Source organism: Mustelus asterias, chromosome 8 (genome assembly GCF_964213995.1).
Source record: "Mustelus asterias chromosome 8, sMusAst1.hap1.1, whole genome shotgun sequence".
NCBI classification, from domain to species: domain Eukaryota; kingdom Metazoa; phylum Chordata; class Chondrichthyes; order Carcharhiniformes; family Triakidae; genus Mustelus; species Mustelus asterias.
In genome coordinates, this window is record NC_135808.1 from 24,627,908 (window position 1) to 24,642,995 (window position 15,088).

At 47.0% G+C, this 15,088-nt stretch overlaps 1 protein-coding gene across 2 annotated transcripts; it reads left to right on the forward strand.

Annotated features, from left to right (window-relative positions):
* The first annotated feature begins 691 nt into the window (after positions 1-691).
* Positions 692-13,350, forward strand: LOC144496930 (class I histocompatibility antigen, F10 alpha chain-like). 2 transcript variants are annotated; one of them, XR_013498473.1, is made up of 9 exons: positions 692-862; positions 1,098-1,358; positions 1,662-1,934; positions 2,488-2,751; positions 4,759-4,863; positions 5,440-5,472; positions 5,749-5,796; positions 11,887-12,287; positions 12,368-13,349. XR_013498473.1 is itself a non-coding variant. In XM_078217551.1 (8 exons), exons 1-7 carry the CDS (start codon positions 799-801, stop codon positions 5,793-5,795), a joined length of 1,047 nt encoding a protein of 348 aa, XP_078073677.1. In that variant the 5' UTR covers positions 692-798; the 3' UTR covers position 5,796; positions 11,887-13,350. The 2 variants fall into 2 exon arrangements, 1 of the variants encoding a protein (XP_078073677.1); XM_078217551.1 differs by having other exon boundaries at positions 11,887-13,350.
* The last annotated feature ends 1,738 nt before the right edge of the window (positions 13,351-15,088 follow it).

The following is a 15,088-nucleotide window of genomic DNA, read 5'->3' on the forward strand; positions in this document are numbered from 1 at the left end:
GCAAATCTCCTCTGCACCCTCTCTAATACGTTGATATTCCTCCTAAAACAGTATGACCAGAGGTGGGGTCAATTCTCCAGCTGGGATCTAATCAATATTTTATCAATGTTCAGCGTGACCTCCTTGCTTTTGTACTCTGTGCCTCTATTTATAAAGCAATGGGGTCCAGATGCTTCTTTCACAGTCTCATCACACCTTCCTGCCAGCCTCATACTCACTCAGGTCTCTCTGTTCCTGCAATCCCTTTATAACTGTACCATTCAGTTTACATTACCTCTGTACATTCTTCTGTTCAAACTGCATCACTTCAAATACTTCACTGGATTGTATTTCACCTGCCCTGTGTCTGCCCATTTCACCAACCTGTCTAATGGAACATTGATTGTGTCTGGATGGGAGACAAAGTGATGGAAGTGAAGCTTCAGTTTCACAGAGTCTTTGTTCAGAGCCTGTCTGGAGTAACTGTGTTCAGTTCTGGACACCGCACCTCAGGAAGGGGAGATTGGTGTTGGAGAGGGTTCTGATCACCAGAATAATAAAAGGAGGTTAAATGAAAGGGGTTTTTATCCCCCAGAGTTTATCTGATTGGACAGTTCTCATTGAGGCAGTTTCTCAACCTGTTTGTGTCTATTCTGCCGGAGACTGATGACTCACTGAATCTCTTTATTCTGATTGGTTTAAATCCTATTTTGTGTCCAATCAGATTGAGGCTCAGTGTAAACAGGGAAAGACAGAAGGAGTGAGTTGAGAAGATCACCTTTCTTTGAAAAAGAGTTTCCTCCAAATGTTTCCCCCAACATGAGGGAAGCAGCAATGATTGGACTGATAGAGCTGGTCCTTCTGTGTGGAGAGGTGTCTGCAGGTGAGTGATGGGGTGTGAGAGGGGCAATGCCAGGCTGGGTAATGGGGCATTAACCCTGGGTCAGTGAGTGATGGGGTGTGAGAGAGGCAATGCCAGGCTGGGTGGAGGTCTTGCTCTCGGTTTGGAATCAGTGTTTGGGGTTCATGCCCTGATCTGTGTGTGTGTGTGTGTGTGTGTGTGAGGGTGTTGGTGTTTTTAGGGTGTCTATCCTGAATTCTCTCTCTCTCTATTTCAGGCTCTCACTCTCTCCGGTATTTCTTCACGGGAATGACTCCGATCCCGGGTTTCCCGGAGTTTGTGGTTGTCGGTTCTGTGGACGGTGTCCAGTTTGTTGTGTACGACAGCGATCGGAGGGAGCTGATCCCCCGGGAGCAGTGGATGGTGGAGAGCGAGGGTCGGGCAGCCTGGGAGCGGAAGAAGATCTTCGCACAGGAGCGGGCGATGCGTTTCAAACGTGCATTTCCACTGCTCATGTCCGACACCAACCAGACAGGAGGTGAGTGCTCACTCTCCCAGCACCCGGGGATCCAGGTGGGAATGAGGAGAAACCCAGAGTGGATCAGGAACCGAGAGCCAGAGGCTGATTGGCTGCGATTGGAGATGTGACAGGAAATGTGATTGGCTGTGAATGTGTGGAAGGATTGTTTCCAGGGAGGCTGCCTCTGATTGGCTGTGTGTGAGTGGAGGAGGTGGGGGGTGGGGGGGCGAGGGGCGGGAGCAGTTGACGGTGATTGGCTGTTAGGATGAGATTGCCCAGTGAGACTGGTTCTGATTGGCTGTTTGTGTTTCTGATCCACAGGGATCCATGTCTGCCAGATAGTGACTGGCTGTGACCTGAGCGATGATGGGACCATGAGTGGATTCAGCCAGTACGGGTGGGATGGACATGATGTTCTCAGCTTCGACAAGGATCACATGGTGTGGGTGACCCCGGTCACATGGGGGAAGAGCATCAAAAACTGGTGCAACCGGCAGACTGGCAACATTCAGCAATGGAAACATTACCTGGAGGTGGAGTGTATCGAGTGGCTGAGAAAATACCTGGAGTATGGACAGAGAGAATTGAGAGTCTGTGAGTGAGGGGGGAGTGAGAGTCGGTGAGTGAGGGGGGAGTGAGAGTCGGTGAGTGAGGGGGGGAGTGAGAGTCGGTGAGTGAGGGGGGAGTGAGAGTCGGTGAGTGAGGGGGGAGTGAGTGAGAGGGGAGTGAGAGTCGGTGAGTGAGGGGGGAGTGAGAGTCGGTGAGTGAGGGGGGGAGCGAGTGTGGGGAGAGCGAGTGTGGGGGGGGTGAGTGTGAGCGAGGGTGGGGGGAGCGAGTGTGGGTGAGGGTGGGGGGAGCGAGTGTGGGCGAGTGTGGGGGGAGCGGGTGTGGGCGAGGGTGGCGGGCGGGTGTGGGCAAGGGTGGGGGGAGCGGGTGGGGGCGAGGGTGGGGGGGCGAGGGTGGGGGGAGCGAGAGTCGGTGAGTGAGGGGGGATTGAGAGTCGGTGAGTGAGGGGGGAGTGAGAGTCGGTGAGTGAGGGGGGAGTGAGAGTCGGTGAGTGAGGGGGGAGTGAGAGTTGGTGAAGGGGGTGATGCCGGGACTCTTATCTCGAGGTTCCTGTACTGACTCCTCTTTCTTTCTCTCTCAGTTGGCCCCGTCGTGTCCTTTACCCGTCTGGGTGATTCTAACCGGCTGTCCTGTGCCGTCATCGGGTTTTACCCTCAACCCATCGAGGTGAATCTGTGGAGAAACAGAGTGGTGATTGATGAGACTCTGTCCAGTGGGATCTTACCCAATCACGACAGCACCTACCAGATCCGGAAATGGGTAGAGTTTGATCCAGAGGACCAGGCCGAATATTCCTGTCGGGTGGAACACAGCGGGATGAAGGAGACACTGGTGGTGATTTACGGTAAGACTGTTTCTCACTGTTAGAGAGGACCCAGCCTCAGACCAGGATCACAGGAGTGAGGGTCAGTGCTGAGCTGTCAACCCAGGATATCGAGAGAGGGAAATAAATATTATTCAATGCGTTATATATCATGGTTCCACAGTGCAACATGATACAGCGGATCATTGGATATTGGGATCGCACTGGGCCTGGTGTAACATTGGACACGAGTGTCGGTCTGGGCCTGGGGTATTCTGGGATATTGCAGTATAGTGGGGCCCAGTGTATCCTGGGATATTGCAGCCTGTCAGGGCCTGGTGAATCCTGGGATATTACAGGAGGTTGGGCACCGTGGAATATCAGAGGATGGAGAGAGCCTGGTGTTTCCAAGAAACAATGCTTTTCACTGTGTCCCAATACATGTGACAATAATAAATCATATCAAATATTACAGTAGGACAGGACCCAGTGCATCCTGGAAGTTTGCTTCAGTCAGATTAAGATCAGTATTCAGAGAAATAATGGAATTCCTTCTATTGGAGACAATTCATGAAAATCTAGAATCAAATACTATAACAATGAATATTCAGCATGGATTTTGAAATGGAAAATCTTGTTTTACTCCACTTAGTGAATTTTTTGAGGATGTAACAGAGGGAATAGACAATGGAAATGTAATAGATATAATATCATATAATTTTTTTAATGTAATAGAAAAGGGGGTTCGTGATGGACTGATTGACAAGGTGAAAGCATGTGGAGTTAGGGGATGAGTGACAGAATGGATCACTCACTGACTTTGGGAGAGAAAGCAGAGAGTGTGAGTAAAGGGTGTTTCAGAGTTACAGAAAGTGTTCCACAAGGATCAGTGCTGGGATCACCGCTGTTCACAACTTACACTCCATAACTTGGATATTGGAATCAAAAATACCATTTCTTAATTTGCAGATAACACCAAATTGGGGGAATTATTTGATATTGAGGAGAAGTGTATTAAATTAATAGGACATGAATAAACTTGAACAAATAGTTGGTGAATAAAGTTCAGCACAGATAAACGTGAAGTATTTTTCAGTTAATGATGAATAGGGAGGGTTGAGGAACAAAGGGATCTTGATGTACAAATACACCAATCAGTAAACATAGAGTTACAGGTTAGACAATAAACAAAATACAATCGAAAACCAGGGTTGATTTCTCGAGGGATAGAATTGTAAAGTAGGGATTTTATTGCTAAACCTGCATCAAACCTTGGTTAGACCACATTTAAAGACCGTGTGCAGTTCCGGTCACCATTTCATACAAAGGATATAGAGTCAGGGGAGAGAGTGTCGAGAAGATTTACAGAGATTATTCCAGAAATGAGTGGGTGGACATCTCAGGAAAGGATTCACCGGCTGGGTCTCTGCTCTCGGGAAAACAGAAGGCTGAGGGTTGATTTAATCGAGGATTTAAAATTAGGGAAGTTTTTTTTATAGAGCGGACACATCGAGAGTGTTCCTCTTGTGGGAAGAGCATATCCAGTGGCCATCAATACAAGAAACCCAATGGGGAATTCATGAGAAACCTCTTCACCCAAAGAGTGATGAGAATGTGGAGCTCGCTGCTACAGGGAGTGGCTGAACTGAACAGTATAGTTTAAGGGGAGGATAGACAAGCAAATGAGGGAGAGGGGAATAGAGTTAAAATGGTCGAATTAGATGAGGAATAATGGGAGGAGCCTCAGGTGGAACATTAACACCAGCATCAATAGATGGGCTGAAAGGCCATTTTCTATGTTGTATATCCTGTGTTTCCTGATTCACTCTCTCTCTGATTCACTCCCACATTTCTCTTTCTTTCTCTCTGATTCACTCTCTCATTCTGTCTCTCTGATCTTTCTCTGTCTCTCATTCTCTCTCTTCCTCACTCTTAGTTGCTCATCCTCTCTCTCATTCTCTCCCACTCGCTCACATTCTATTTCACTCTGATTCTCACTTTTCCCTCTCCCTGATTCACTCAGTCTCTCTGATTCTCTCTCTCTAACAGAACCAAAGTCTCGCTCCCAGGTTGCTGTTACTGTCGGGATTGTGGTCGGGGTCCTCGTGCTCATCGCTCTCATCATTGTGGCTGTCGTCATCTACAACAAGAAAGGTAGGAATTGGAGGGAAAAGAGCGGTGGGTGAACTGTAGTGGATCCAGGCAGTCCGGGAGGCTGGAATTGATTCGTGCCATGACTAGCCTTTCGAATCATTTCATAATGATGGATGTCAGATCCACCGGATGACAGCTCACTGGGGGCAGGGATTCTGGGAGAGTATTCCAGGGTGGCGGTGGCTCAGGCTGTGGGTCTCAGGTTGGTGTGGGGGTGGGGAGGGGGTGGGTGGGCGGGTGGAAGAGTTGCAGGGGTTGGGATAGGGACAGTAAGGGGCTCATGATAAAGGGGGAGTGTCTGAGAATTGTGGGAAGGGCCACAAATTGGATGAGGACTTCAGCGTATCAGTGAGGGCTCGGGTAACAGTGAGGGTCTAGGGACAGGAACCGGAGTGTGGGTCCAGGGTCAGCGTGTGAGTGAGGGTCCAGGGTCAGGGTGGGAGTGAGGGTCTCTGGTTGTGGTGGGAGTGAGGGTTCAGAGTTGTGTTGTAGGGGCTCAGTGCGAGTGAGAGTTCCAGCCTCTGTCTCTGATTTTCTCTCAGTCTCGTCTCTCACTGAGCATTCCATGTTTTACAGGGAGAGGGAAGAGCAACTACAATCCTGCAAATAGTAAGCTGATCATCAAACATTGTCCCTGTGCAACTGTGTACATGATTGTTCATTCTGTTTCAAATATAGTGTGTGCGTGTGCGTGTGCGTGCATCGTGCGTTTCTGTGTGGGTGTGTGGGCTTCTGTGTGTCGCCGTTAGTATGGGTGTGTGAGAACCTCTTTCTCTGTGTCTGTCTGTCTATGTCTCTCTCATTCTCTCATTATCATATCCACAGTCTCTGCCTCTGTCTCTCTGATGTTGAACAATGTTTTAACACCTCTTCTTCCTTTAACAGCTTCTGATGATGGGGATTCCTCATCCAGATCCTCCACAAGTACCTGAGGTATGAACTGTGTTGATAAATATTGGGAGCTGATCCTTCTAACTGGGATATTCCCGCTGGATTTAGCTGTACAATCTGGTGGGTGGGCTGTGAGCTCAGTGTCTGTCTCTCACTCTATAGTCACTAAAGAGCAGCTCATCCAATCCAACACTGAGCTTTGAGACTGGCCTTCTGGAGACGGCTGTTCCTGTACAGTCTGAGGGTGGAGACATTGTGTGTTTTAACCTGTAGAGACATCCGGAAACATCTCACCCTGGACAGCCTCCTCTGAGCTGCTCAATTTCCTGAAGGAATTTGTAACTCCCAGACTTTTCCCTGAAGTTGGTCACTGAGCTGTGCCGCTCCCACAGGTTTTTATTTTAGTCGTGTTTTGTGATTTGTCTGATCATTAGCTGGATGTTTGGGGTGTACAGTAGAGTTTAGGAGTTAAGCTGGTGATTGGTGGTCTGATGGGTTTAGCTGGTGTTTGGTGCTCTATTGGGTTTAGCTGGTGTTTGCGGCTCTGATGAGTTTAACTGATGTTAAGGAGTCTGATGGGTTTAGCTGGTGTTTGGGGATCTGATGGGTTTAGCTGGTGTTTGGGGGTCTGATGGGTTTAACTGATGTTAAGGAGTCTGATGGGTTTAGCTGGTGTTTGGGGATCTGATGGGTTTAGCTGGTGTTTGGGGGTCTGATGGGTTTAACTGATGTTAAGGAGTCTGATGGGTTTTGCTGGTGTTTGGGTATCTGATGGGTTTTGCTGGTGTTTGGGGATCTGATGGGTTTTGCTGGTGTTTGGGGGTCTGATGGGTTTTAAGAAGAAAGAATAAAGAGCAATACAGCACAGGAACAGGCCCTTCGGCCCTCCAAGCCCGTGCCGCTCCCTGGTCCAAACTCGACCATTCTTTTCTATCCCTCCATTCCCACTCCGTTCATATGGCTATCTAGATAAGTCTTAAACATTCCCAGTGTGTCCGCCTCCACCACCTTGCCTGGCAGCGCATTCCAGGCCCCCACCACCCTCTGTGTAAAATATGTCCTTCTGATATCTGTGTTAAACCTCCCCCCCTGCCTTCACCTTGAACCTATAACCCCTCGTGAACGTCACCACCGACCTGGGGAAAAGCTTCCCACCGTTCACCCTATCTATGCCTTTCATAATTTTATACACCTCTATTAAGTCTCCCCTCATCCTCCGTCTTTCCAGGGAGAACAACCCCAGTTTACCCAATCTCTCCTCATAACTAAGCCCCTCCATACCAGGCAACATCCTGGTAAACCTCCTCTGCAGGCTCTCCAAAGCCTCCACGTCCTTCTGGTAGTGTAGTGTGGCGACCAGAACGGGACGCAGTATTCCAAATGTGGCCGAACCAACGTTCTATACATCTGCAACATCAGACGCCAACTTTTATACTCTATGCCCCGTCCTATAAAGGCAAGCATGCCATATGCCTTCTTCACCACCTTCTCCACCTGTGACGTCACCTTCAAGGATCTGTGGACTTGCACACCCAGGTCCCTCTGCGTATCTACACCCTTTATGGTTCTGCCATTTATCGTATAGCTCCTCCCTACATTATTTCTACCAAAATGCGTCACTTCGCATTCATCAGGATTGAACTCCATCTGCCATTTCTTGGCCCAAATTTCCAGCCTATCTATATCCTTCTGTTGCTTCTGACAATGCTCCTCACTATCTGCAAGTCCTGCCAACTTTGTGTCGTCCGCAAACTTACTGATCACCCCAGTTACACCTTCTTCCAGATCGTTTATATAAATCACAAACAGCAGAGGTCCCAATACAGAGCCCTGCCGAACACCACTAGTCACAGGCCTCCAGCCAGAAAAAGACCCTTCCACTACCACCCTCTGTCTTCTGTGACCAAGCCAGTTCTCCACCCATCTAGCCACCGCCCCCTTTATCCCATGAGATCCAACCTTTTTCACCAGCCTATCATGAGGGATTTTTTTAAACGCTTTACTAAAGTCCATATAGACCACATCCACGGCCCTTCCCTCGTCAACCATTCTGGTCACTCCTTCAAAAAACTCCACCAGGTTAGTGAGGCATGACCTCCCTCTCACAAAACCATGCTGACTATCATTAATGAGTTTATTCCTTTCTAAATGCGCATACATACTATCTCTAAGAATCTTCTCCAACAACTTCCCCACCACGGACGTCAAGCTCACCGGCCTATAGTTACCCGAGTTATCCTTCCTACCCTTCTTAAATAATGGGACCACATTAGCTATCCTCCAATCCTCTGGGACCTCACCTGCGTCCAGTGACGAGACAAAGATTTTCGTCAGAGGCCCAGCGATTTCATCTCTTGTCTCCCTGAGCAGCCTTGGATAGATTCCATCAGGCCCTGGGGATTTGTCTGTCTTTATATTCTCCAACAAACCTCACACTTCCTCCCTTATAATGGAGATTTTCTCAAACGGTTCAACATTCCGCTCCGAGACACTCCCAGTCAACACATCCCTCTCCTTTGTGAATACCGACGCAAAGTATTCATTTAGGATCTCCCCTACTTCTTTGGGCTCCAAGCATAATTCCCCACTTTTGTCCCTGAGAGGTCCGATTTTTTTCCTGACAACCCTTTTGTTCCTAACGTATGAATAAAATGCCTTGGGATTCTCCTTAATCCTGTCTGCCAAGGACATTTCGTGACCCCTTTTTGCCCTTATAATTCCCCGTTTGAGTTCTTTCCTACTTTCTTTGTACTCCTCCAGAGCTCCCTCCGTTTTTAGCTACCTGGACCTAACATACGCCTCTCTTTTCTTTTTGACCAGTCCCTCAATTTCCCTGGTTATCCACGGTTCTCGAATCCTACCCTTCCTATCCTTTTTTACAGGCACATGCCTGTCCTGTAGCCCTAACAACTGTTCCTTAAAAGACTGGTGTTTGGGGCTCCGATGGGTTTTGCTGGTGTTTGGGGGTCAGATGGATTTTGCTGGTGTTTGGGGTCTGATGGGATTGGCTGGTGTTTGGGGCTCTGATGGTTTTTGCTGGTGTTTGGAATTATGATGGGTTTAACTGGTGTTTGGGGCTCTGATGGGTTCAGCGGGTGTTTGGGGCTCCGATGGGTTTAGCTGGTGTTTGGGGCTCTGATGGGTTTAGCTGGTGTTTGGGGATCTGATGGGTTTTGCTGGTGTTTGGGGCTGTGATGGGTTTAGCTGGTGTTTGGGGCTCTGATGGGTTTAGCTGGTGTTTGGGGGTCTGATGGGTTTTGCTGGTGTTTGGGGCTCTTGTGCGTTTAGCTGGTGTTTTGGGGGTTTGATGGGTTTTGCTGGTGTTTGGGGGTCTGATGGGTTTTGCTGGTGTTTGTGGTCACAGAGTCATAGAGGTTTACAGCATGGAAACAGGCCCTTCGGTCCAACTTGTCCATGCAGCCCTTATATTTTTTTAAACACCCCGAAACTAATCCCAATTGCCCGCATTTGGCCCATATCCCTCGATGCGCATCGTACCCATGTAACTATCTAAATGCTTTTTAAAAGATAAAATTGCACCCACCTCTACTACTATCTCTGGCAGCTTGTTCCAGACACTCCCTATCCTCTGTGTGAAAAAATTGCACCTCCTGGACACTTTTATATCTCTCCCCTCTCACCTTAAACCTATGCCCTCGAGTTTTAGACTCCCCGACCTTTGGGAAAAGATATTGCCTCTCTACCTTGTCTATGCCCCTCATTATTTTATAGACCTCTATAAGGTCACCCCTTAGCCTCCTACACTCCAGAGAAAAAAGTCCCAGTCTATTCAGCCCCTCCTCATAACTCAATCCATCAAGTCCCGGTACCATCCTAGTAAATCTTTTCGGCACTCTTTCTAGTTTAATAATATCCTTTCTATAATAGGGTCACCAGAATTGCATACAGCATTCCAAGTGTGGCCTTACCAATTCCTTGTACAACTTCAACAAGACGTCCCAACTCCGTATTCAATGTTCTGACCAATGAAACCAAGCATGCCGAACGCCTTCTTCACCACTCTGTCCACCTGTGACTCCACTTTCAAGGAGCTATGAACATGTACCCCTAGATCTCTTTGTTCTGTAACTCTCCCCAATGCCCGACCATTAACTGAGTAACTGCTGCCCTGGTTCAATCTACCAAAATGCATCACCTCGCAGTTGTCTAAATTAAACTCCATCTGCCATTTGTCAGCCCACTGGCCCAATTGATCAAGATCCCGCTGCAATTGGAGATAACCTTCCTCACTGTCCACCATGCCACCAATCTTGGTCTGATGGGTTTTGCTCGTGTTTGGGGTTTAGCTGGTGTTTGGAGGTCTGATGGAATTTGCTGCTGGTGTGTGGTTGGAATGTTGAAGGATAGAATATTTATGACTGAGAGCGAGGCCATTCAGCCCATCATATCCCTTCCTGTTCATGAAGAACTCTCCTGCTTAATCTCACCTCCTGTACTCGATCTGTAGCTCTGTCGATCACAGCTCTTCATATCGACGTCCAAGAATTGATTCAATGTGGTGAGAGTTTCTGCCTCTACCATCCTTTCAGACAGTGCTTCAGCTGTCGTCTGTCTGGTGTTGTTACAATTCTAGCAAAGCCATTCTGCTGTCTGTCTCAACTGATGAAAGAAAAGCATGTTATGTACCTTCTTTACCATGTAATTAACATGTCCTGAAAACTTTCCCAATCTGTGGACATGCACTCCTGGATCCCTCTGTTCCTCCACATTACTCATTATCCTCCCAGTTATTAGGGATTCCCTTTGCCTTGTTCATCCTCCCGAAATCCATCACGCCTCACTGCTCCGGACTGAATTCCATTTTCCAATGTTCTTCCCAACTGCCCAGGCCATCTCTATCTTCCTGCAATCTGAAGCTTTCCTCTTCACTGACACCCACACAGATAATATTTGTACCTCTGTAAACTTCTTTATCATTCCTGCTGCATTTGAATCTAAATGATTCACATGAACTACAAAAAGTGAGGGTGTGAGTGCTGGGTTCTGTGGAACCCCCACTGGTAACAAGAAGTCTTGTTTAGGTCTGAGAAGTCTCACAACATCAGGTTAACATCCAATTCGGAATCACGAGCTTTCGGAGAACTGCTCCTTCGTCAGATGAGTGATGGTCAGTCCAACGCCGGCATCTCCACATCATGGACATCATTCTAGTCGCAATCAACCCCTTACCCCTTTGCTTCCTGCCACTGAGCTAATTTGGGGTCTGATTTGTCAATGTCTCTTGGATCTCGATGAGTTTTACATTTCTGACCAGCCTGCCATGTGGGACCTTGTCCAAAGCATTATTAAAATGCATGTTGACCTTGTCCACCTCACTGCCCTCATCAACCCTCCTTCTCACCTCTTCCAAATTTTCAGTCAGAAAGCTTGAGATGAGCTCCCCTTAAATCCACGCTAACTTTCCTCGACTAATCTGTGCCTTTCTCAATGAAGGTTTGTACCGTTCCTCATAATTGGTTCCAACAATGTTCCCACTGCCGAAGTTACACTAACTGGTGTATAATTACTCAGATTGCCCCTTCTCTTTTCAATCCATGGTATAATGTTGGCAGTCATTTAATCTTCTTCCACACTCCTGCAGCCCGGGAGGAATGATTCTGATGATCAGAGCCTCTGCAATTCCCTCCTTTGCTTCTTTTAACCCGGTGATTTACCATCTTTCAAAGTTATAAAATCCCTGAATACATCATCTCTTACAATGTTTATCTGATGCAGTAATTCACACACTTCTTCTTTAAGTGCAATGTCAGCATTGCTCCCTGTTTCCCAAAGACAGTGGCAATGTATTTATTCACAACCTCAACACGTTCTCCCTCCTCTCTCACAGACTATCTTATTGGTCTCCACCAGGCCTTACTCTTTCCTTATCCTTTTCTCTTCAGGGACTGATAGAACATCCTTGGAGGTTCCTTGATTTTTCTTGCCAGTATTTTGTCGTGCCCCCTCTCCTTTCCCAGTATTCCTCTCTCAGTATCTCTTCCAGGTTTCTGCATTATTAGGCGTGAGGGGTCTGATGGATTTTGCTGCTGTTTTTTGTGGAGGTCTGATGGGTTTTGTTGGGTGTGTTCCAGCTCTGCTGGCTTTGCCTCAGTTTTTCTTTCTCATCCCCAGTGCCCTCCAGTGCATTCCAGGGTTTGTAATCCAGGAACACCAGTTCCCAAGAACAGCAGCAGGAGAGGATGAGAGAATGAGGGAAGATGTGATTTCATCAAGGTGACAGCGACCGACTGATTCAAGCTCCACATTTGTGATTCCGTTTAAATGGAACTGTGATGATGGTTTGGAAGTAATTGCTATATCTGGAGCTGCACTTTCTGAGCTATTCCGATCTGAGCTGTTTATTCTGCACAGACACAAGAGGGCGATCTTATGAAAAAAAATTCTCTGTCCAGAAAGAGCATGAAAGCGGGAGAGTTTCTGACCCGTCTTTCAGGCGAATCCAAATCTACGATCTTATGCACTTGTTTCTCACCCTTGTAGGGGGGAGGGGGCAGGTCTTAAATAACCAGAATGCTGCCTGAAAGCAGCAGAGGACACCATTGCGCATGTGCAGGTCCCTCTGCTCTGAGCGACAGAGAGACCTGTCACTCAGCCTCTGCTGCTTTCACCAGACCTCCATAGCCTAAACACGGACCTCCCCAGCTGCCTAATGCAACCCTTGATGGTCGGACCAATTGACCCCGCGACACCCTACATGCCCGGACAGACAAAACCGCGCCTCTGGGACAGATTGAACCCCGTGACCCCCCCCCCCCCCCCCAATTCGGACCAACTTTCCCTGTCCATCCCACCACCGATCGCAATGCAGTAGCCCCCGCTACTTCTCTCACTGATGGCAAATACTTAGTGGCAGTAGCCCCCCCACACCCCAAATTGCAAATGCATAGCGTGCAGCGCCCCGCCCCCCCCGCCCCCATCACAGGTTGGTCCCACCCCAGTAGAGCCCCCCTCCAAATAATCAGGCTCCACACCCTTCCCACTCCCACTGTCTGGTGGGCACTTCCAAGATACCAGGCTGGCACAGTCCGCAAGGCACTCCCCCCAACCTCTCGGGGTGGCTTCAATGGCATCTGGATCCACGAGCGAGGCATCAGGTCTGGTCCCTGTTGTGATTCTCGCTGGAGTGAACCTCTCCCGTGAGGCCACAGAGACGAGAGCCCAGATGATTGCGCCGCGGGCTCGCTCATTTTGTTCATAACAGGTTTTAAATGTACTCAAGTATTTGATTCAGCCTCGCGCCGCAATGTGTGAGAAATCGGGTGCGAATCTCATATGTATTGAACTCATGAATTCCAATATCTTCTGCCCTTTCCTGATTTTTTCTTTTAATGTCTGTTATTCATTAGTGAGTGTGTTTATGTCACATCCCCTCTTCCCAAGCACTCTGTCTGGGGAAATAACAAACATCATTGAAATATCAGAGCCTTTGTATCAAACTGTCACCGCGATCTGACATTTGGAGCTGCAGATAAGTTTCCAATTCTTGTCACTGTTGGAAATATAGTTACACTTTGCAATATTGGACACAATTGTTACCTGTGTGTGTGTGTTTTATTAAAACAACAGAAAAGGTTTATTCTGCTTGGAGCTGAATGGGTTAATTCTAAATTAGAACACGTTCGGTGAAGGAATTCATTGTCACCGCGATTTTAAAAAGAGACTGGGTTACAATGTTCTCAGAGTAATGGCGGTTTCAGCAGAACAAAGATATTTCTTCATGTCTTGTGGATTCACCATTTCAAACTGGATACTTCCGAATAAAAACCTTGGAGAAAAATGGATTAGAAGATAACGTGCCAAATGTTCCCCAGGGTGATTTTTATGAAGATTTTAAACACAAGAATAATCCATGAGCAATCGCCTTAAATTCAGCTCCTGAATTTGAAGTTACACCATCAAAGCTTAAAAAAAACGACCCCACTCTGACAGATGTGAATTTGTATCTGGATTAGAAATCCCGCATGTTTCACCCGTTTCAACAGAGTTTCATTGTAGCGGCAACAAGCTCCCAGTTTAAAAACTTTTAAACTGTTCTCCCCCTTTAGACCTAACCATTTTCAGGAAAAAACATCAGAGTTGGAGCTGGTCTGAAGGAACAGCAATGCAGAGCATTCACACAGCCTTTCCTCATTCACTGACAGGGAGTTTGCACGCACACATCTGTACACACAATTCTTTCTCACATCACTTCAAGTTTCACTCTGGATCTTTTCAACATTAAAAACGTGTCTTTAAAAAGGGGGTAAAATAAATTCCATCACATCTTCTTTCTTCACTCATGTCTGTTGTTGAAATTAAGGGAAAACCGCGTTTCACAAATAACAGAAAAGGAAACATTGAAGATTGTTACATTGAAACAACAGAGGGCGGAATTTCCAACAGACTGTGTTTCAATTCCAAAACTTATACAAACATCTTCAACTTGAAAATTATCATACAATGGGCTAAATAGCCTCTGTCAACACCAGAACAATTCTGTAACTCCAAATGTCAAGGTGAGATAGTTAGCTTCACGAATGTTAGAGATGGCCATTGTCTGGCACTTGTGGGTGTGAATGTAATCTTCCACATATCAGCCAAAGCCTGAATTTTGTTCACCTCTTGCATCACATAGAATCCACAGAATTCCTACAGTGCAGAAGGAGGCCATTTAGCTCATCACCTCCATGTTGATTCTCCAAAAGTGCATCTTATCCAAACTGACAGTTAGCTAAGGCTGTAATCGAATCTGGGTCCTTGGTGCTGTGAGGCAGCAGCGCTAACTACTGTGCCACCGTGTCACCCACATGGACACAGGTTGTTTCACATCCTTTAGATCTGTGCACAGAATGGAGGAATATTCATAAAGTAAAAGGAACAGTTGTTTGTTTACAAGTCAGAATATCTCTGACCATAAACAACCCAGTTGTTCACACAGTATTTTAAACTTTGTGAGTTTCTTTAATTTCTTTTTTCTCATCTGCTTCTGATATTCCACCAACCAGACATCAACAGCCCATTTCTGAGAAGCAGCGAGATCCATTTCTTCATCCTGATTCAATAATCTAATCTTTGGTCTCACATCTCCGTGATCTCTCACTATTCGTTTCTTCCTGTCGACTTTCTCCCAAACATTCCAATTTCCCGACTCTGATCCAAGCATCAAATCTCTAAATACTGTTTCTTTGTGCACCATTTTACCTTTCAATTTAACTCTGCCCGATCAACTCTTCACTTTTTCAAATCAATTCATTCCCGAACAAACATAGTAACCTTTCAAACAGGACTGGACAGCCTGCTCACCTTTTCCTCATAAAACAAATCCCAATCATTC